The 22,275-nt window shown below is 30.4% G+C and overlaps 4 protein-coding genes across 7 annotated transcripts; 2 read left to right on the top strand and 2 right to left on the bottom strand.

Annotated features, from left to right (window-relative positions):
- The first annotated feature begins 728 nt into the window (after positions 1-728).
- LOC114945179 (protein phosphatase 1B) lies at positions 729-14,572 on the top strand. Of its 3 annotated transcripts, XM_029321279.2 has the most exons (7): positions 729-1,046; positions 1,650-2,574; positions 2,889-3,006; positions 5,874-5,991; positions 6,574-6,628; positions 11,056-14,292; positions 14,385-14,572. In XM_029321279.2, exons 2-6 carry the CDS (start codon positions 1,762-1,764, stop codon positions 11,071-11,073), a joined length of 1,122 nt encoding a protein of 373 aa, XP_029177112.1. In that variant the 5' UTR covers positions 729-1,046; positions 1,650-1,761; the 3' UTR covers positions 11,074-14,292; positions 14,385-14,572. The 3 variants fall into 3 exon arrangements, with proteins under 3 accessions (XP_029177112.1, XP_029177110.1, XP_029177111.1); XM_029321277.2 differs by lacking the exons at positions 11,056-14,292; positions 14,385-14,572 and having other exon boundaries at positions 731-1,046; positions 6,574-8,051; XM_029321278.2 differs by lacking the exons at positions 729-1,046; positions 11,056-14,292; positions 14,385-14,572 and adding an exon at positions 1,176-1,554 and having other exon boundaries at positions 6,574-8,051.
- Atg14 (autophagy related protein 14) lies at positions 12,008-17,087 on the bottom strand. 2 transcript variants are annotated; one of them, XM_029321313.2, is made up of 9 exons: positions 16,504-17,087; positions 16,211-16,316; positions 15,831-15,912; positions 15,524-15,761; positions 15,209-15,399; positions 14,964-15,120; positions 14,602-14,778; positions 14,398-14,521; positions 12,008-14,296 (listed from the first exon to the last, which is right to left on the bottom strand). In XM_029321313.2, the coding sequence occupies exons 1-9, from the start codon at positions 16,701-16,703 to the stop codon at positions 14,135-14,137; spliced, it is 1,437 nt and encodes a 478-aa protein (XP_029177146.1). In that variant the 5' UTR covers positions 16,704-17,087; the 3' UTR covers positions 12,008-14,134. The 2 variants fall into 2 exon arrangements, with proteins under 2 accessions (XP_029177146.1, XP_029177145.1); XM_029321312.2 differs by having other exon boundaries at positions 14,383-14,521; positions 16,504-17,086.
- A 348-nt stretch (positions 17,088-17,435) lies between these two features.
- Positions 17,436-19,075, top strand: LOC114945207 (iron-sulfur cluster assembly 2 homolog, mitochondrial). Its single transcript, XM_029321316.2, has 3 exons — positions 17,436-17,546; positions 17,936-18,151; positions 18,217-19,075. The coding sequence occupies exons 1-3, from the start codon at positions 17,470-17,472 to the stop codon at positions 18,392-18,394; spliced, it is 471 nt and encodes a 156-aa protein (XP_029177149.1). The 5' UTR covers positions 17,436-17,469; the 3' UTR covers positions 18,395-19,075.
- LOC114945206 (uncharacterized) lies at positions 18,473-21,264 on the bottom strand. The gene is made up of 5 exons (XM_029321315.2): positions 20,782-21,264; positions 19,810-20,661; positions 19,565-19,711; positions 19,216-19,449; positions 18,473-19,130 (listed from the first exon to the last, which is right to left on the bottom strand). The coding sequence occupies exons 1-5, from the start codon at positions 20,842-20,844 to the stop codon at positions 19,104-19,106; spliced, it is 1,323 nt and encodes a 440-aa protein (XP_029177148.1). The 5' UTR covers positions 20,845-21,264; the 3' UTR covers positions 18,473-19,103.
- Positions 21,265-22,275: the final 1,011 nt, after the last annotated feature.

The following is a 22,275-nucleotide window of genomic DNA, read 5'->3' as shown; positions in this document are numbered from 1 at the left end:
ATGTTCTACTTTCTTACAATTATTCGAAACTAGGTCGAGAGCGATAGATTCTTTGGAACATTGCGCGCATTTTCACGTGAGAAGAAGAACGCCCGTACGCGAGGAGATCAATGAATTATTTGCCTCAATCGCTGGACGAGGCGCCGTTATATAGATAGATAGATAGATAGAGAACGAGGGACGCTTAAACAAACGCGGATTAATGGAGTGTATCTAGGTGTAATAACGTGTAATCCAATGACCCGTTGACGTTCTCGCCGTAGCGGAATTCCCATCGGTTATTAGCCGATCAATAAACTGATCCGATATATAATACACTATCCCGTTTCGAAACGTCGCGCGCTTTCGCGCCGAAAATTCCCGCGCGAACGAGCGCGATGAGAGACGCTAATTAAATATGTCGCGAATATAATAATTAGCCGGTATGACTGTGCGGAATTGATCGAGCGCGAAATCACGGCGTAACGCTCGCGTTCGCGCGACATCGACGAGTTAATTCTAGTATATTACGCGCGGTAAGAGTTAATTTTATCACACGCCGTGCGCGCGTGCGGGGTTCCTGTAAAACGAGATATCGGGCCGCCGCGAGGCTTGAACGGAAATCGCGCGCAGCTGATTGGTCGGCGGTGACGACCGCGCGCGGGCCGCTATTAATAAACCCGCGCATGCGTGGTGCACCGACCTGTGTGTATCCGCCATTCATGCGAGTCGATTTCGTTGTTTCTCTGTGTGCAGCAGCAGGCACGAGAGCACGGGCCAGGCTGTGGTGAGGCCAGAGAGAGAGAGAGAGAGAGAGAGAAAGAGAGAGAGAGAGACGAGCAGAACTGGAAGAACGTACGAGAGGACGTGGTGTGACGGTGAATATATATTCGCGCGAAGATTCCAGGAAGAGGCAACGATGCGAACGTGTTAGGGCTCCCGGAAGAGGACACCCTACGACGTATTACCGCGCGGCAACCAGCATCATCGGCCAGCAGTCTGTTGAAGGAGCACGCGCCCCGTTTAGTACCTGAAGCGACGATGATATTCGGTCACGGTCCGCCGACGTAAGTTTCTTGCGCGAGGCGGCCGCGCACGAGCGAGCAGCGTAAAAACTATTTTAAGTCGCGAAAAATCGCCGCTCGCCAAATAAGCGGACGACCCCCGAGGGTCGTCGGGCTGGCATCGCTTATCCCGCGATATCGCAGAAAGCCCGCGACAAAAACTCCGTACTCGGATATAAGTATATCGCTGCTCTCTCTCGCGCGCGCTCTCTCTGCCACGACGCGTGGCGTATGTAAGCGATAGATTTATTATATGTATACCCTCTCGCACCGGCGATAACGTATATTCGCACTCTGACGCGTCATCCGCACGCACATTCGAAAAACGCGTCCGTCTAAGCGGATGTATCTTCTCGCCGCGTGCGTGTAAACTCGCTTCACCTCGGCCTTTATTATCGTATTTGAACCTCGTACTCGTTAATAGAGTTTGCTCGACCCGCGTTATCGTCTACGCTTGTGTTGTCATCGACGAAAGAGTGGATGCATTTTTTCCCAATACACGCGATGCACAGTTAGTTGATTTCATCTGTCAAGAATCTCTTGCCGAAAATTGCCAAGATTTGATGGTTTAATTTACCAATGTAATAATCATGTTTTTAATTTTAGGTAAAAGAGAACCACTCCTAGTGCCATTTTCAAGGATCATTAGGAATGATGCTGATCAAATAATAGAGAAGAACAAATTAAGTTTAATATACGCAAGAAATATTTGATAAATATGGGGGCATTTTTGGATACTCCGAAGACAGAGAAGTGTAACGAACATGGCACCGGTAACGGCTTGCGATACGGCGTCGCCAGCATGCAGGGCTGGCGAATGGAAATGGAAGATGCTCACAGAGCAATTCCCTGTTTAGAAGGTAGTCTTTCAGATTGGAGCTACTTTGCTGTGTTCGACGGCCATGCAGGTGCATTAGTATCAGCGCATAGTGCAGAACACTTACTAGAATGTATAATGCAAACGGAGGAGTTCAAGGCCGAGGATGTTATCCAAGGAATTCATTCCGGGTTCCTTAGACTCGACGACGAAATGAGGGATCTGCCCGAAATGCTTTCTGGAACGGACAAGTCCGGCTCTACCGCAGTGTGTGCATTTATATCGCCCAAAAATATTTATATCGCCAACTGCGGCGATTCTCGAGCCGTACTCTGTAGATCTGGAATTCCAGTCTTCTCGACGCGGGATCACAAGCCTGTCTTACCTGCCGAAAAGGAGAGAATTCAGAATGCAGGTGGTAGCGTAATGATCCAAAGAGTTAACGGATCTCTAGCTGTTTCTCGAGCGTTGGGCGATTATGAGTACAAAAATCTAAAAGATCGAGGCCCTTGTGAGCAATTAGTGTCGCCAGAACCCGAAATATTCGTGCGAGACAGGGACGATGAACATGATGAGTTTCTAGTTTTAGCATGTGATGGCATTTGGGATGTAATGAACAACGAAGATTTATGTAATTTTATACATTCAAGACTGCTACTAACTGATGATTTAGAAGCAGTTACTAATCTGGTTGTAGACACTTGTCTTTATAAGGTATATAATTATGCTTTATATATTTATTTATGTGTAATGCTTACATTCTATCTCGAGTTAATAAATTAATTTATTTTAAGATATACATCAAGATTTTTGTAAGTTTAAAGTAATACCAAATGTTGATGCTTTTGAATTATCACAATGCAGACTCGATTTTTTCATGCATGCCCTATATATCGACCATATTTTTCTTCTACAATTTATCAAGATTAATATACAAAAGATAAATATTGCATTATAATATTTTTTGTAACAATTATGATGTTTTTTAAACGAGTATATATTTAGGCAAATCTGAAATGTGATTACAGGGTAGCAGAGATAATATGAGTATAGTTCTGGTGACGTTTCCAGCTGCGCCAAAACCAAATCCTGAAGCACAGAGGCAGGAGGCAGAGTTGGAAATGGCTATAGCAAGGAGAATTAAAGGTTCTTTAACTTTTCCATATTTCAATTCATTATACTCTTTTTGTTGTTGCATTAATTCAAGATCACAATGCCATACACATCACAAACGTGATATATTAAATTAATGAATATTTCATTTAGTGTAAAATGTAAGTATATAAAAATGACAAATTCTTCTTGATGCATATTTAATGGAAACATGCAGAACTGTGAAGAATTTGATTAGTGCCAAAGTGTAAAGAAGGATTTTCTTCAAGAGAAAGAAAGTTGTGTAAAGACATTATGATATATCGTGAAAGTTGTTATATGAGAAATCTATTTTTAGTAACATATAAATTCTCTTTTATTCTTAGAAATTCGTAATGCTGCAAATATTGCAGTTTAATCAAATTACAAAAAATAGAAAGAGACCAATATATATTATAATAATAGGACAAATGATTTTAAATAGTGCAATAGATTGCAATATTTCGCAAATAATTATAACTAAATGTTATAGTAGATATTTAAAACTAGAGATTAGCAGAAAAAATAATAGTATTATTAGAAAAATCTGATTATTATTGCATTATTAATTTGTTTTGTTATTGTGTTATTAGAAGTAATATATAGCAGATTTCAGAAATTAATATAAAAATTCAAAACAAAATAATATTTTCGATGTCTTATAGATGCTTTTAATCTAATCTAGTCTGATTAAGATTTCATTTTTAGAATAATCTGATATTTACAATCTGCATATCATATGTGCCGTAAGATATAACTAGTCATTATAAAATAATCTTTTACACAAAAGAGAGTCATGAACATATTTTCCAATATTTTAAGATACACAACAATAATAACAATCTGAATTTTTTAAATCGCTGATACATTAACTTTAATGGTCATTTTTAAAATGTAAATGTTAAGGCTTGCACAATTGGTTGCACCAATTATATGTAACAATAACCACGCGATATGTGATTCCCTTTTCTTAACACATTGCACTTTGTGATTAATAAAGTTAATGTCTCATGTGAGAGATATATCTACCACATGAGGAAATTTATAAAATGATATTGATGTCTTATATCGTCTTGTGTGTTGATAAAAAAGTGCATATCTGTTTTACTTTGTGACTTTTATCATGTTGCATCTGTTATTTTTTAATTTTCTCATCTTTTTCTCAATATAAATATCTTATTAAATTTTTGTACAAAAATTATACATTTAAAGTTTATACTACAAAACAGATGCAATTATATGCTTAAAGAAATCTTTGTTCTTTCAGATTTTTTATGTTATTAAAATTGTGTATACCTGACTAATGTAACATACATGTTTCAAAACTAGTACTATTAACTAGTACTATCTATAAACAGATATGAGGGTTGTTATTGAGAGTATTAAATGATATTGTAAAACGTTTGTTTCCCAAATATTAATATTGTTATAAAAATGCGTAAATATTATAAAGCCTTAAAGTTATAAGTACAATTGCGTCATGGCAATAAAAATATTATAAAAACATGCAAATTTGCATAAAGAGTATTTACAAACTGTTTTATCAAAACTATTTTATAATAACTTATTTACTCCACACATGATTGATTAAAAGTGTTGCATCAATGTTATATTTATGAATAGGATATAAAAATTTGTGAGGTTTTACGATTAGCCATCTTATTCGGGTAGTAAATCTTTTTTTTTTTTTTTTTTTCTTAAAAATTCCAATAAAATTCTCGTCTAAGGTTTGCTGTAAAATTACACAAATTTTTGTGTTTTATTTATAATCAAATTAAATCTGTCTTTCATATAATTCTTTTAAAGACAAGAAATTAGTTTGTACCACAAAATGAGTATACAATTATTTTGTCATGTATAATGGCATAAGTTATTAATAAACATCATACGAAATTATTATTGCTGGGAGATGTGTTCCACCCTTGGAGTTGATAAATTAATCTAAACTTAAATTATATATTTAAACAGAAACTGCGTTATATATAAGAGAAAGTTGTTCCTCTTGTTTTATGTATTCCTCTTTTTAAAGTTCACCTAAACCATAAGGTAGGTGCAAATTTTCTTACGAGAATCTCTAACATTGTCTATATATTATACTTTTGATATATCTTTTTTTATAACAATGCATTTCTTATGGAGGAACATTGTAAACTTTTTTTTTTTTTTTTTTAGTAGTATACTCACATTAACATACAATTCCAGAGGTGGACAATGTTTGCATTATACATTGACTTTGTTAAAGGCTCATCTAAAATGTATCTACTTAAGACAAGAGTATATTTCCATAAGAAATGTAGTTATAATTTACTCTTCCAGTCCTAAGTAGATGCATGTACACAATATAATGTTATATTTTACATGTACATCTCGATATCTGTTAATTATTTTATAGTTCATTGTATCATCTTTAAAAGCATCTTGAAAAATTGCATGTATGAGAAGATTGTTATATAATATTCACTATATTATTTATTATATTATTATATTAGTATTATCACATAAATTAGCATATACAAGCATAGCTTACATTTTTCTTACACAGATGTCCCATTTATTCTTTACTTTGAGTTTAGGTATTATTAATAGAAATGAAAATGCACACTTATAATCATACATGAATGCGATGGTGGCTTAATAGAAAACGGATAATTTATTACATTTATAGAAAATTTAAGTCATAAATATTATCTCACTGTATATCGAGTGCACTTTATTAAGCATATATTTTCACATAACAGTTGTTAAAATTGCACATAATCTAAGAAAAACGCATAATTATAGTATTATTGATATTTTGCGTGATATTTAATACAAATTTAATATTTTTTAATTGATGAGAGTTATATATCTGCTTTCTTATATAATATTTTTTGTACTTATAGAAATAGTCGCCCAAGAGGAAGATAAGAATGAATTTGACTATCTAAAGATGCTTGAACTTCTTAGAGGAAGCGAGAGAGATTTTCCTTATCTACCTCCAGGTGGTGGTCTTCATGCTAAGTAAGTAACATTAAAATAATTTTTAAACACAATTTATGTAGTAAGATTTTTTTAACAACAAACTTTCATATATCAATTTTTGTTGCATATTATCGATTACTGTTAAATGTTAGTTTTTGTCAAAAGTATAATTTTAATAATAATGAATCATACTTACATAATACACATACACACATACATGTATATATATATATATATATATATATATATATATATATATATATATATATATATATATAATTATTCTTAAGGATTATATATTTATTTATATATATTAAAATATATATTTAATATAAAGCATTTAAATATATATTTCTATGAAGAAAACGTGATAATAACCTTTTAATTATGTATCTCTGTGAGATCACTGTAACTGTCAGCGTTGCTACTACTAAATACAACAGAATCAACAGTCTTTTACCAATTTGGCTAGATTCCAGAATATAATTAGATTTCTGTCGTGAGAGTCCAATAATTTTATATTTGACCTTGTCTAAATGTATTCGAGTGCATATATTAGTATTTACACGTGATTTTAGAGATTTTATAATAACAAAATAATGTTATTTTTTTTCCTTTCAGGCAACCCTTCATCGAGAAAGTGTTTCGAGAATTATGTCCCAGCAAAGCGTATAGTGTAAGTGTTGGATACATCCCTTTGGCATAACTAACCCTCGAGATCTTTTTCTATACTGCATCAAATGTACAATTACATAATAATAAGACATGTTCCATATTCATATAAAGATGCAGAGAATTTACGGAGAACACATTTATTTGAATAGTAATCCTTGATATAAGGAAATCCTATCAGTGTTAAAGAAAAAAAATTACAATGTTGTTCTATAAAGTCGTGAGTCTTGACAGAATTAAGTTTGTCATAAGGTATATAATTAGTAGATCCTTAAAGTAAATCATGATTGGCAACATAAATTAGTGTGTAAATTAAATATTCAGTAAATTTTTATGAAATATTACATATACTTTTTTGTAAGAGAGTGTTACTATTCGTTTGTTTAAAAAGACTCACATGCTATATACATAAAAATTTCCTTAACCTTTGTGACTACTTTAGTAATCGCAACAGCTGTTAAAACAATTTTCTGGGAGTATTTATCTAAAGGATATATTTCTCTCAAAGATGGTAAAATTTAATTACGTTTAATTACGTTAGAGAAAGAAATATGGCTGAAACTTAAGTGCTGTATTGATGGTGAACATGCTTACTTAACTAAGTTCTGTTACTTTGTGCAAATTATTGATTTGCAGATTAAGCCAGTTAATAATTTTAATGGAATAATAGTACAAGTGAAATATCAATTACAGGGGACTAAGGATAATTATAAATGTCTATCTTTGTATTTAATTTTAATCCACACTATTTTGAATAATATTTTATTTAAGAGCATGAAAAAAAATGTCGAACGAACAAAACACCTTACATGCTGATACACGAAAATTTTTATAACTGATGGCATATTTCAAATGAGAAAATGTAAAGTAGATCATTATATAGATCCTTTATATGTAATATTCCAATTAGTTGATGATGTTTTTTCATCATTTTTTTTAACTATATTTTCTTTTTTATATATAATTATCACTATTGTTGTGGATTTTATAAATTCTTTCTTTTTTATTCAGGGAGTAAAGTGTTTGTATATTACAGTTATAAGCACACAGAGGGTTAAACAGATGCTATATTAAAAATTAGATGTACAAGCTCTGGAATAAAAATGGAAAACTAGATGATATAGAAAATAATGAAGGTGTAAGTGTGTTTTTTTTTTAATATAAATATGTAAAAAAATTATAGAGAGCATAATATGTTATTATGTATGCATTTATTTGAAGATACTTTAAAGAAACAGTATCTCCCCGTAAATATTTAATCACTGTAAAATTTGCACAATAGAATAACTACTATACATTTTATACCGCTTGAATAGTTCTTTCACATATGCGAACCAAATTTAACATTATCTTCATCAAGAATGTACTTTCCTCAACAACGTGTACAAAAATTTCTGTATTACAATACATACGTGATACATCATGAAGCAAGACTTTTATGAGGACTTCATAAGAACTTGGTAGGATATTTCTGTCATACCCTCTTGCCATGTTGATACAAAAATGCATAATATTGCTATACATAATTATATATTTTTGTAGATCTAGGAAATATTAGCGCTCTCAGAATATATATTTACTTCTCTGATTGGTGTTTCCTACTCTTCATTTTTATAATTAGTTCTAAATGTTTATGGAATTATTAATCCAGTACACACACTTTCATGCAGAATAGAGAAGAGTAGGAGAAAACTGATCGTTTAGTTTTAAAATTATTAATCTTGTATATACACAGAAAAATTCTTTCTGAAAAATTGTGTTGTACTGATATTTTCTTCAAGTAATTTTATATATATATATATATATATATATATATGTATATATACATATATGTATATGTATAAAATACTTAGCAAGGAAGCCTTGGGTCTAGTTTCCTATAATAAATTTCATATACTTTATTAATTTGGCTAATTTGTATTGCAATCGAGTAAAGGATATATCAGTCTTTAATTAATCTTTTATATTTAAATATACATATAATAGATTTAATAACAGCTTATAAAATGTATTGTTTAATGTTTACTGTTTAATTATTGTGTAACATAAAAAAATATATATATATATATATAAATATCTATTATCAAACATATTGTATACAATCAATAGTGAAAATAGTAAAAAAAATAAAATAAAGTAAATCCTATATGTTTTAATATTATCTATTTTATCATATTGCAAAAACGCATATCATTAACTTATTTATGTATGACTTTTATAATCATTCATTTATACATATAGAAATACACATGCTTTGCACAAAAAATGGAAACTATATCTCAAGGCCATCCTCATATATAATGAAGTATACTTGTACCAAAGTATATTACCGTTTCTGGTTATGAAAAGGATTATCCTGACACTAACGAAGTTAATACACAATCTCTATTACCGTTTTAAAATAATTTATATATATAGATATATTAGAAATATAAAAATATAGACCTTACGCAGAGGAATGAATTAACTCTCTATTTTTACTAACAATTGTCTTATTAAACGGATAAAATGTGAAGATGCTACTATATCTCGCTGATATATACTTCCAACTTTTAATTTCACATCTAATCGATAGGGCGTGGAAGTTCATGAGATTTCACGTAATGACTCTTCTTAGACGGATGTTACTTAAACGCATCGAGATGGGGTATATAATCTATTTAATTATTTTCGTTGAATCTAAACATTTCCAACATTCACTGTTATTAGCATCAACAAAAGCAACGCATCTTGGATTATCCGAATAGGATGGCTCATCGTTAAAAGCTCAACGAATTTTCGCGCCTTGCTGATTAATAAAAAATAAATGTTATATATATTTCTTAATTTCACCATAAAAATTAGACGATTATTAAATTCTCAGAGGATTGTGAATTACAGATAATAAGTAAAACTATAATTTTCTGAAGTGATTAAAATCTAGTTAGAAACACTAGAGTACCTAGATTACGAATTTATATATATGTATAAAAAATAGTTTGACAGCTGGATATTTCTCCTTTTACTGAGCTTTTGTGCCTCACTTAGTGACAATGATATATAACGCCCGTATTAATGGTATGTGTTTCCAATTCATATTGCAAGCGCGATCTGTAGAGAACTATACAGATATTATGATTTTAAATGAAAGATTAAATATACTGATAGAAAAACATAATTAATTTGATAGCAATTTTTATAATTAATATTGGTCATTTACACAGTATTAATGTAAGTTACTTATTTCGTAGAAATTTGAATTAGAATTTTAACATGGGCTATCATTTTTTCAGTGTAGTAATAAATCTTTTTTACATATAAATAGTCCTATTCTGCACATGAAATATAATACATATTATTGAGCTAAGTATTTTATAAAATTTAAAAAAATTAAAGAATTACATAAATAAAATAAACATTCTTTACTGTTACATATGTAAAGAAATCTGTGTGATTTGTTGTTAGTATATTTATACTTTCTCCATTTGTTATTTTTAATATGTTGTTTACTATATATATTTCGATATATTTGTATTCTACAGAATAGGACTATTAAAATAAAAGTTGTGTAAAATATATGTCTTCATAAAAACGACAAAGTAGTATTTTATTAATCTCATTGTAGAATTATGTATCAATTATGTAGAATTATGTATCAATTAAGTTCAATTGACGTAATATTGTAATAGTAGAATAATATGTACCCAGATAGCCACAGTAATTATTATGACATCATTTTGATGGCAAATGATGCATTTTGACATCAAAATGATGTCATAATAATTACTGTGGCTATCTGGGTATATCTTTATATTAATTTATTTCATTGTGATTTTATAATTACAAATTTTATTCTCGAGAAATTGTTTTAATGCTATATATATATTTTACTATTACAATCGTTTTTTTACTTTAATTATGTTTACATAGTATTTTAATTCTTTTTGCAAAATTTAGCATATAAATAACAATCTTTTTATAATATTCTCTCAGTTATTAGAATGCTTCACACAAATGCTGGACACTTTACAACACTGGACAAAATTTTTTTTTTATTTTTATCTAATAAACATATCATTATTAAATAATGATATTCATTAGAATCAAGAACTGAAAAATTAAAAAATTCAATATAGATGTTGGTCACAATTTCAATATCTATTATTATTCGGTATCATATTCTCTTATAATATTTTACAAATAAAGAAGTGATGTACAATTTTATGTTAAATATATTTTCTATTTACGAAATAATACATAATTTTGTTTACATGACACTGCCAAATCAGTTATCTTTTTTGAATATATCTAATATATGAATAAAAAAATATATCCAGAAACATGTAGATATATAATATGTGACTATTGCTATCTTTATCACATTCAAATTTCTTCAGAAATATGCCTCTATGTGCAAAAATTAAAATAGTATATAATGATGTGTGCTTACAGAACTCACAGAGCAGTTAGTGTATACAGTATACGATTTCATACACGTAAAATTGCAATAGACTGGCCAGTCCAAAAGTGATGAAAATGAGATATCTATCATCAAGAGAGTCATAGCGGAGTGCTACATGAGCAGAGACTGTGAAGAGTGGTAATTGAATAATAAAACGTAGTTTATATTATTCAAAAATTATCATACTTACTACATTTAGCAAATACACATTGTACAAAATATTTTTTTCTTAACAAAAGAAAATGATGAAAGATTTGAAAATCTTTTTTAATATATATCTCAGATATATAACAATTTTTAATGCTTTTATGTATATATATACATATATATGAGTGCACACATAAAATATATTCAATATATATGTTCAATTTTAATAAATTTTTATCAGCCTCAACAGATAAACATAGAATTACATTGTCTGTAAAAAAATTAGAGACTATTCCAGGTTTGATGTGTGTAATTCTCTTTTGTGAAAATATATGTAATTATATTTCCTCAGTTTTAAAAGTTTAGACTTGTCTTAAAAGTAGCATAATTTACATATATAAGCATGGTGAATATTTATTATGTAACTGTAGAAATCAATATCCGTGTATATGTTCAATTGATATTGCTGTACAATTGTATGCATAAAAACTCCAAAGAGCGTAGTTAATTTTTTTTCTGTATTATATTCGTTGTATCGTACTTCTTATGCAGTTAAAACAATTTTATTCTATCGTAAATAAAAATAAACTTTGCTTTTTATATAAAAATAAAAAACGATGCTTATGTATATTCCTTTTTCCTTTTATATTAGACTTATTTAACAATTCCTACTTGAAACTACTTTAATAGCTGTCTATATAGTTTATTATGCATTTATTGTCAATTAGTGTTTAGTGGTATAGCATTTAACTTATACGTTATAGATGTATATATTGAATACATACTACATATAGATTACTTTTACATATTTATTCCAAAATATTGAAGAAGATACAAAAGATCTCTAAAATAGTATGGATATTACCATTATTAGTATATTTAAAAAGTACGAGATTTTTTTCTTATATATTCATATTAATATTACTTAAATATACAGCAACATTAAAAAAAAGAACAGATTCTAGTTTATTCGAGGTATCACAATGTATCTTTGTTCAGACAAAACATAGCCATTTTATGCGATAATAAGATAAAAATTGTATATTCGATCATACGCGCACACCCACATACGTATGCAATATATGCTTATGCTATTTTTAACATATTTTATTATTGTACATTTACAAAAATGTGCGATTTAAATTGTTGCGCTAATTTAAAACTTGCTATATTATCTAATTCAATTTAAGCATCTAATCTGAAATCTGAATCCTGGTAACGCCTTTTTAATGCTACACGCAAGCAGTGATTATATTAAAAAATAATATTAGGTATACACATCATTAAATTAGAGAATTAGACATACAATTAATTGTGTGTTAAATTATATACGTAGATAAATTCAGGTCTGTCAATATTCTAAAATCTAGAATCTTACGTGATTTGTAAAATTCCTTTTATATCTGTCATGTATTGTAAAATTCTATAACATTATTTAGAAAATTGGACATAGGCATAAGAAAATTATATAATATTATAATGAATAAGTCTATTTATCTATTCACAACATCTTCGTTTTCGTATATTTCCACTCTTATAATATCTAAAAAAATAACTTATAAGAAATTTCAATGTTTGATAGTACAAATATTGCGTAAAAAGCATTTTTATCATAATTATGAGATGGATTTAAGCCTATGCTCGTGACTTCAATAAATTAACTACCTTCATATTGGCTTTTTCCGATGTAGGATGGCCAGGTATATAAGTTACTATTTTCTTATTTAAAAATGTGAAGCTTATTAATTTTAATGTACTGTACAAAGAAAAATATGATTATTGTAGACTGACTGAGCTAATTTATTTTAGCTATTTCTATTTTGTAGAATTGTGTACTAGAATGTCTCTTATGATATTATATATTCCACAATGACCACAATATAATATTTACACTATGCTCTCATTTTAATATGTTTAATGTAATCAAATCCAATTATAACGTAATGTGCTTTATAATACTTGTCTCTTATGTTAATAAGTATGAAATGTTTAACAAATTCTTATTTTTTTACACTAGAATGGTAGAAAATATAAACAATATTACACAATAGTCTCACCCATAATAAATAATATAATGGATATATTATTCACACAATAATACCAAAATATTTCAGCATTCATTTTTGACCTACATCAAATAAATACATTAATTTTTATTCCATATTATACAAATATATTATGTTATTGCAATTGAAATTCTTTGTTGCCAAAGATCGTAAAATATTGGGCACACAATCTTACACAAAGATTATTTTTTACAACCAGATTCCAATATCGGTTATATTAAAAACGAGTTCTCCGAAATATAAAAAATATTACATTAATAACATATTTTTAATACAGGGAAGTATATACTCTTTTGTATGGATATATAATCACATCAAATGCGGTGAGCATAGAAAAGGCAGTTATTGTACACTCTCTTGTATTCTACAATAACAAATTCTATAAGAGTATATATCTGTGCTAATTAATATACATCCTGTTTTGTATAGACCAACATCCACTTTAATATATATCACAATCTAAACTATTATCTGGTGGTGCATTGAAATATAAAATGTCCATAAATTTATATTAAACAGTCGTATATATATTTTACTAATCCTCTTCTATTTACTTTAGTTTTGAATTAAGTTAGATATCTCAGATTTAACAAAATCTGTGTCACAGCATATATTTGAACTACTTTAAATGTCACGTGTAAGTCAGGAAAAGTCATGTATATAATATTTACATGCTGCTTTCGCATTATATCTGCTTCCCCATGACATATAAATATTATTATATAAATATCGCTTTACATCGTGTCTGTTTTGAATCATTTCCTCAGAATTTCTGTTCTCTCTTTGATTTGAAGAATACGAAATATATAATCAGAATATATATATAGAAAGAAGCTTACTGATTGAAAGATAAAAATTATTTATTAGTCCAACCTCGCCAAATCGAAGCGATACTGGCTGCTGCACTTGTGACCAAGCCACCAGCGACACTCTGATGCACTTGCATACTAGAAACTTGCTGACTAATCATCGCACCAGAAGTAGGTACTGCCATTTCGGGACAAGCGATACTTGGTACCTATTTATGCACACATAAAATGAATATTGTGAATATAAACCTTGTTCTATCGTTTGTAATCCGTTATATAGATGTATGTAACTTACAGAAGTATGACTTACAGCCTCCCATCCCCAACACAAATCTTCTTCATCAGAAGCTGAATCATCACTATTTTCCAAATCAGGAACTAATTGACTATGAAGTTGTGCTATTATGGATGGATCAACTTCCATTGGTCCAACTCTGTAATAAATATTATGTAAATATATCACAAAATAAACATTTATAAATTTATTTTCAAAAATAAAATTATTATGGCTTACCTTCCAAGATCACTAATTTCGGTATTGAGCAAATGCATCAAGTTTTGCAATGTATGCATGGGATGTAAAACTTCGATATCAGTATTCTGTGTAAAACATAAATGTAATACATTGCTATTTAGCCTTGCTACTTTTCTAGCAAATTTTTGGTCCGACAGTTCATTTCCACAAAATTCTCTGAAAGGACATAAGAAATGAAGAACAGCTTGTAAATATTTTGTCTGTTTGTCCATATTATAGTATTTAAAACTGATAAAAATTGATAAAAAAAAAGTACTTAATGAATGTATCTACACACAGTAAATATATGAATATATGCAACTAGTTTGTATAATTCCTTTCTATCATACATATATACATACCCACAAGTAACTTTGTACGGCAATCTTACATTAACATAATAGGCAAGAACATTAACCAATTGTGTAGCATAAGTTAAAGCAGCACTAATATTATATGCTGGATTGTGCATCGCATTTTCTTTGTTAGCACCTGGTACACCATCTTTATTTGCTGCAACTAAAGAAACATATTTATATTATTAACCAAAGAAACATTTATATTTATGTGCAATGTCATTAATTAAAGGAAATAATCGTAAAATTACCCCAAAGAGAATAAGCACTATAATCTCCTGTTGCTGGCAATGTTGGTTCAACTATACAATGATGGATTTCTAAAGAATTCTCTTTCTCACTTATCCATCTACCACGCACATACGATGTACCTGATGCATCTGCCAATGCACTAGTGACAATATCTGAAGTGGTACTATCACTATCCTCACTGCTGCACAAACTATAAATAAAATCTTCAATATTAGTATACCTTTCGAAAAAAAAAACATTTCTTATAATTTTATATAAGCTTTAATAGCAAGAGATCATATGTTAGAATGTTTGTTGAAATGAAAATATAATACCTTTTATTTGGCTGGACCTTAGATAATGGAAAAATGTAGTGAATTAATTGTTTGGCAGCAGTTCTGATAACTTTCTTCAGTTGCTCCCTTTTTCTGGCCACAGCTTCCTTTCTGTTTTCCTGTTTCATTTTTATCTCATTAACATAGTTATGTAATTTCTCTATTCTGTTTTCATGCCTCGGTATTCGCAGAGTCAATTGAGAGTTGACATCTTTCAGAGTGTTCAAACGTTGATTACCTTTAACAAAATTAAGAAATTAATACAATAGAAATCTTTAGAGCAAAAATATCAATTTATGAGACTTACCTCTATTGATGCTTTGCTTTGTCTCATTTACTAACGATTGAAGTAGTCTCATCTTTTCTTTACATACATTTATATCACAAATCTGAAATCAAACAATCGCGATATAAAATATTGCATTACTAAATTAATCTGTCACATGCAAGATATTTCAATTGACATAAATGCATATATATATGTTGAAATTACATGACAAAAATGCCTGTAATGGTTCTTTTATTTAATTATTTAAAAAAAAAACCAACTGCCTGCGAGAAACTTCTTTATGGTCACGCATTAAAAAAAGTGCATATCTATAAACAATAATCCATTGTCCTTTTATATAGGGCTAAAGACGTTAATTCAGAACTTAAGAGATCGCTTCTTATTTTTACACACAGTACCAGCTTATCTCTTTGTTTATGCCTCTCAAGAGCCTTCATGCACTTCTCCTCCAATTGAGCTCTAGCAGCTTTCAGTCGTACGAGTCGCATCTGTTTATCCGCGAACCTAAAATAACATCATCAATAATTATAACTACAGAGCCAGTACGTGTTTCAAAGCGACGTCGGTTCTATATGACATCAAAAATCTCGCGTTGCAAAAATTTTCCGCGAAACTTAATTAAATTCGATCGTGCTCTAAAAAAAAGAACGAATTGCCTCGTCATGAAATAAGAAAAAGCAGCCAAACCCACCGTTCCGAGTAGACGGTGTTCGAGTGTATAAAATCGCCGTTTTGGACGCACTGACGGCAATAAAAAATCCGACGACTGTTATGGCACAACGGGCACTTGAGCAGATTCATGCTCAGGCGACTCGACGCATCCTCTAGCTCGGACGAGAGCTGAAAGTCCGCGGGAGCCGTGCAGGAGCCGTCGGAGCTACTCGTCGCCATAACCAACAACGAAAGCAGCAGCAAGAAAACAATTTGCCTTCCACCTCGTCCACCGACTGACTTGTGTTGTGTTGTGCCTCATCAGCTGATCCACTGTATATACTCGCGCGCGCGCCGCCGCAACGTTCCTCTTTGTACGATGTTCTCTTTATCGCTCTTTTCTCCCTCTCTCTCTCTCTCTCTTCCTCTTTCTCTTTCGAGGCCTATCCTCTCTCTTTCGCACTCATGTCACGCGAGTCAGATATTCGCGATTGTCGTCCAACCACCTCGACAACAATCTCGAGTCCCATTCTACGTTGTATCTTTCCGCTGTCTCCTTCTTTTATCTTCTTTTTTCTCAACAAGTCTGCCCATCCATATGTCGTTTTCTTTCTCTCGTTTTTTATTATTTTATTTCTTCTTTTTAGCTTTCTTTGTTTCTATTAAAAAGAGATAGACTATATGAACAATTCCTAAAAGTTCCTAGTCGATAGCCAATGAAATTCAAGATAAAGTAGTCGACACTTTGCAAATTATATTCTTTTCTTTTGTAAATTTCACTTATATTTGATTTTCTATTTGAAAAATCTATTAATTTTTCTTTGTTCTATTTTTTATTTGGTACTCTGTAAATAAATGCAGATTTATAAATTGATTCTTTTTATTTTGTCATATAAGATGTTGAATTAGCGCGCTGATTGGCTTTCGAATTTTGGCAAATAATATTTTTTTAGATAATGTATCAATGGGAAAATTTAGAACAAACTCAACAGCTGATATTGTAAACATGGCGAAGTTGACTCATGCTGTGTGGGGTCTATCTTCAAACTTTGCAGCAAATCGGTATTTTTCTCGATTATTGACGTGAGTAAAATTTTAATTTTTACGTTGTCATGTATTTAATTTTATATACTTCAAAATAATTTTATATAATGTGTTTTACTTTATGTTCTTGTGCTTTGAAAATTTGATAGAGCATTTACAATTATATATATCGTAATTAGGTATAATAAGAATTGTGATAAATAAATAAATAAATAAATAAATATATATATATATATTAAATAAATAAAAGAATAAAAAAAGATTATATATGTGTATTTTATTAATTGTGTATAGGTATATATATATATATATATATATATATATAATTTTCAAGTAAAAAATTATACATACATACTATATATATATATATATATATATATATATATTGATATAAAATAATTTATTATATATTTGTTATATATTTATAGACCTTGGTATAATATATCTAAAACATCATCTCAAGAGGTGTCAACAAATACTGCAGTTAAAGCTGAAGATGCTTTAATTATCAGTGAGAGTTGCGTAAAACGCTTGAAGGAAATAGCAAGCAATGGCGCATGTTTGAGAGTTACAGTGGAAGGTGGTGGTTGTTCCGGATTTCAATACAAATTTGATTTAGATTCAAATATACAAGAGGATGACAAGTATGTATTACAAATAAATAATTTATAAATAATGACATTTATGAAAAATATGTTTTGCATTATAGAATATTTCACAAAGATGGTACTAAAGTAATTATAGACTCAACATCATTAGAATATGTAAAGGGATCAACAATAGAATTCCACACAGAATTGATACGATCCGCCTTTAGGATAACGAATAATCCATTAGCTGAACAGGGATGTAGTTGTGGTGCTAGCTTTGCTATTAAAATGGTATAAATAATTATACATATATTTATTTATATCACTAATAAGAGTTAGTTTATAACCTAATGTGGATTTAAATTTTAAATCATGTTACTGAGAAGATCAATTATAGTTTATTTATATAATTAATACACAAAGCAATACATACAATTGCTTTGGTGAATATACATTAATTTTATCACAACACCTACTATAAACAGTAGCTGTACATATTTCTTATATCTCTTTTAATACAATAAAGAATAGTTTACAATTGCAGGTGTCGTTTTATACATGCCTGTTTTATATAAGTGATACAAAAAAAATATTTTTATGTTATATAGCTTTTTATCATTATTAATAATTTAATTTGTATAAATTATCCTATATCGAGTTGGTTATTGTGTAAATAAGTATGAGGAAATAAGAATAATCGTTGCATATGTATAACATAGAAGAAAAATTAGACTTATAACATAAGCATTTTTATAAAAAAAACATTGTCGATAAATTTTTATTTTGATTTCATAAATAATAATAACATTAAGTTAGAGAGCTCTTTATCGTGCGAGCTAAAGATATAAAGTATGCACAAAAATTTATAAATTGCTCTAGCAGATACGAACTGTGTATATATATATATATATATATACACACACATGATAAATTATATTTATCAACGATCACGATTAAATCATACTGATGGAATGTCAATGATTGTTCTTTGCAATTCTGATCTGGATCACTTTTGTTTTCCTTTCTTACTATTCTGAAAAATTATATCTTTGATTAAATACTTCTTTACAATTACTACTTCTAAAATTACACCTTTGCATATCTGTATACATTTTTACCTTATTAGCTAATTCAAATTTCAATTGCTGTATCTCCTCTGTTTGGCAGATAAGTTTCTCGTTCATGTTGGCAAGATGTTCGCTCATGGTATTAAGCTGTATCTTGTAATTTCCTTCTTGCATTTCTTTTTCCTTTTGTAAACTGTTATAATTAGAAAGTGTTTCTAATAGCGCTGTTTCGCACTTCTCTCTCTTTGATTCACTTGTATCTAATTGCACATGCATAACTTCGCTCTAAAATATAAAGAACAGATGTATGAATATATATATATATATATATACATATATATAATACAAAGAAAATATAAAAATATTAATTTACTAGAAATATTTAAAATGTATCTCTTACATTAGCGGCCATAGCTAAATTTTTTATGTGATAAATATATTTTTCATTTGTTATTCTTTCAATTTCTTCTAGAAAATAATCCCTAATCTTCAATTCACGAGCATCGATTTCTTCTGGTAATGCAAAAGGTGCACTCAATTTGCCAATCTGTTAACAAATGAATAAATAAATATATAAATCTGTAGTTTAATACAAGATATACATATATTTTAAAAAGAACAGAAATATAGAAATATAAACAATACCATATTATTTATTTCCATAGATTTTATTACATCATTATCAATTTGGGAAGTTGCTTCAGCTTTTGTTTGATCTAACTCATCATATTTTATCTTGAGTATATGATATTGAGCTTTCCAATGATTAATTTCTTTCTCTAGGTCACATGATTTTGCATAGAAAAATTCATTACTTTCTTCTTGTGGCTTTTGCGGCTTTCCTTCTCCAAGTGATTTTGATGATCTACGTGAAGCAGATGGCGAAGAGAATGGTGATGGTTCTGTTTGACGATGATTCGAAAGTATTCCTCTTGCATCAAAGTCATAACCATCTCGTCTACCTTCATTACTAGACCAGGATACAGTTTCCTCTTGTTTCTGTCTGTCATTTAATTTTCTCTGCAAATCATTTCTTTCTCTTTCTAGCTTATCTATGGTACTTTGATACTGACATTCTGATTCTACTTTAGACTTTTCACAATAATCGACTTTATATTCTAACTGCTGTATCCTTTCGTACAGGCTTTCAATTTCGCTATCTTTATCACTAATCTGTGATAATAATTGAGCATTCTCCACTATCTTCTTCTGAAATTCTTCATCTAAAATATTGTTTGGTGGCGGTGGAGGAATTTGACTATTATTCTCTGACACTTTGCTCTTACTCTTCTTAGATTTATTCTGTGCCTTGTCAAGTTCCTCCTGCAGCACAGTTATACGCTTTGTCAATTGCTGATTGCGAAACGTCAAACTGTCTATTTCCTGTTCAGCTCTTCGGAGTTCCACTTCCCTCTCTTTCAGGTGATTCCGAATATCCGTGTTACGTGCTTGTTCCTCTATCACAGCTTTTTTCAAAACATTTGCTTGCGCACGAATCTGCAAGTAAAATCGCCTTCCTTGTACAAACAACGTTATAGATTATAGATAAATAAAAAAACAGATAACGATGTGTCAAAAAAAAAAAATCTATCCTTTACAAGGATACTGCTCACGTACCTTGGAGTATTCCGCGGCGATTTTCTGATACTTTGTCTGCAGCTGACCGTTGACACCCTCCATACCTTCCTATCCCCAACCTATGCGTCTTGTCTATTTCGTTGCGTGTTATTATTATTATTATTATTATTATTATTATTGACGACACCCGGACATCGTTCACGAGACTTTCGGATACTGTGCACGCGTCGCCGGGACATGCATCGCGCCTTCCTGACGAGTGTCGTCGACGTCGGTGTCGTCGGCTTATCGACTGGCCGACCTCGGGACAATTGTGGCAAAGCCGCGCGATCGGCGAACTCGTATCCCGCACTCCATCCAACGCGCAACGCGGCCTCGTAAGGAGCGCACACACTCTAAACGCATTCGTGCACTCCAATAAAAACGCCCCCAATCCGCGATATATATACGGGGGCCTTATCGAGTCATCCCAGCGGCGTGCGAGCGCGAGCGACGTGCGCGAAGTCAACGTCACTTGTCAAGACGCGCGCAACCAGACGGAAGTTGGCTCTTACATATACATATGTATATGTATATGTGTATGCATTATGAGCGTACTTACTTTCGAATTAATTCAACACGATCCCGCATCGCGTCCGCATCTCGTATCTTTATCGCCGAGAATTGCGTTTATTACGCAATCTCTGATAAGGGGAGATAAGAGACAGGTATATACTATATATATTTATGATAAGAGACGCGCGATCGGCGAAAATATTTTGACTCTCTCGCGAAATAATCTCTCCTGCGACAAAAATCTCGCCGTTTTACACTTGCTAATATGGCTGTTATTAATTTATACTGACTGCAAACATTTTTCGTTATTTATATATATTGTATGAAATAAATTATCGTAGGCTGTCATTTTCGTTAATCTCTTTCTGATTTTATCAATAATGAAACATTATTGTTATTTGTATTACAAGAATCTTCTTTTTTTCATTTTTATTATAACTATAAAGAAGAAGAATCTGTATATAATTATCTCTTGATTTAAAGTTTGATTAATAGTTTTGTTTAATTCCATTTACTATTGCAGGCGCATCATATTATTGAATTATCTTCTTTTATTGTAAGAATAGTGTGTATATTTGCACCACAACACACAATGGAATATTTAATATAAATATATATATTTTTAATTTTTTACACGCGCGCCACAAAATTGGAACCTAAGTAACAATTTATCGAGTCATGTCGATAATGTTGCAAATGACGTTATCGACCGGGCGATAATAAATGCCGAAGCCGGCCGCGAGGTGGCGCATACAGTACAGTTGCTCATTTCAAAGTGGTGTTGGCGAAGTTAACGCACGCTTAAATAATTTCCGCGTATTTCTCGTGTATTTTCTTCAATATCGCGAAACAATCGAGTGAACGTGAACACTTTCGGACAGACGCCGCGTGTTTCTATAATCGGCTTATCGAATCGTGGAACGAGAGGCAACGATTATCGCGATCCTCTGATAATTTTGCAAGGTATGAAGAATGAGG

Source organism: Nylanderia fulva, unplaced genomic scaffold, assembly GCF_048542155.1.
Source record: "Nylanderia fulva isolate GAGA-0341 unplaced genomic scaffold, ASM4854215v1 Scaffold2, whole genome shotgun sequence".
Classification (NCBI taxonomy): Eukaryota; Metazoa; Arthropoda; class Insecta; order Hymenoptera; family Formicidae; genus Nylanderia; species Nylanderia fulva.
The sequence above is the reverse complement of the archived record's forward strand: the minus strand, read 5'-3'. Positions and strand labels throughout refer to the sequence as shown.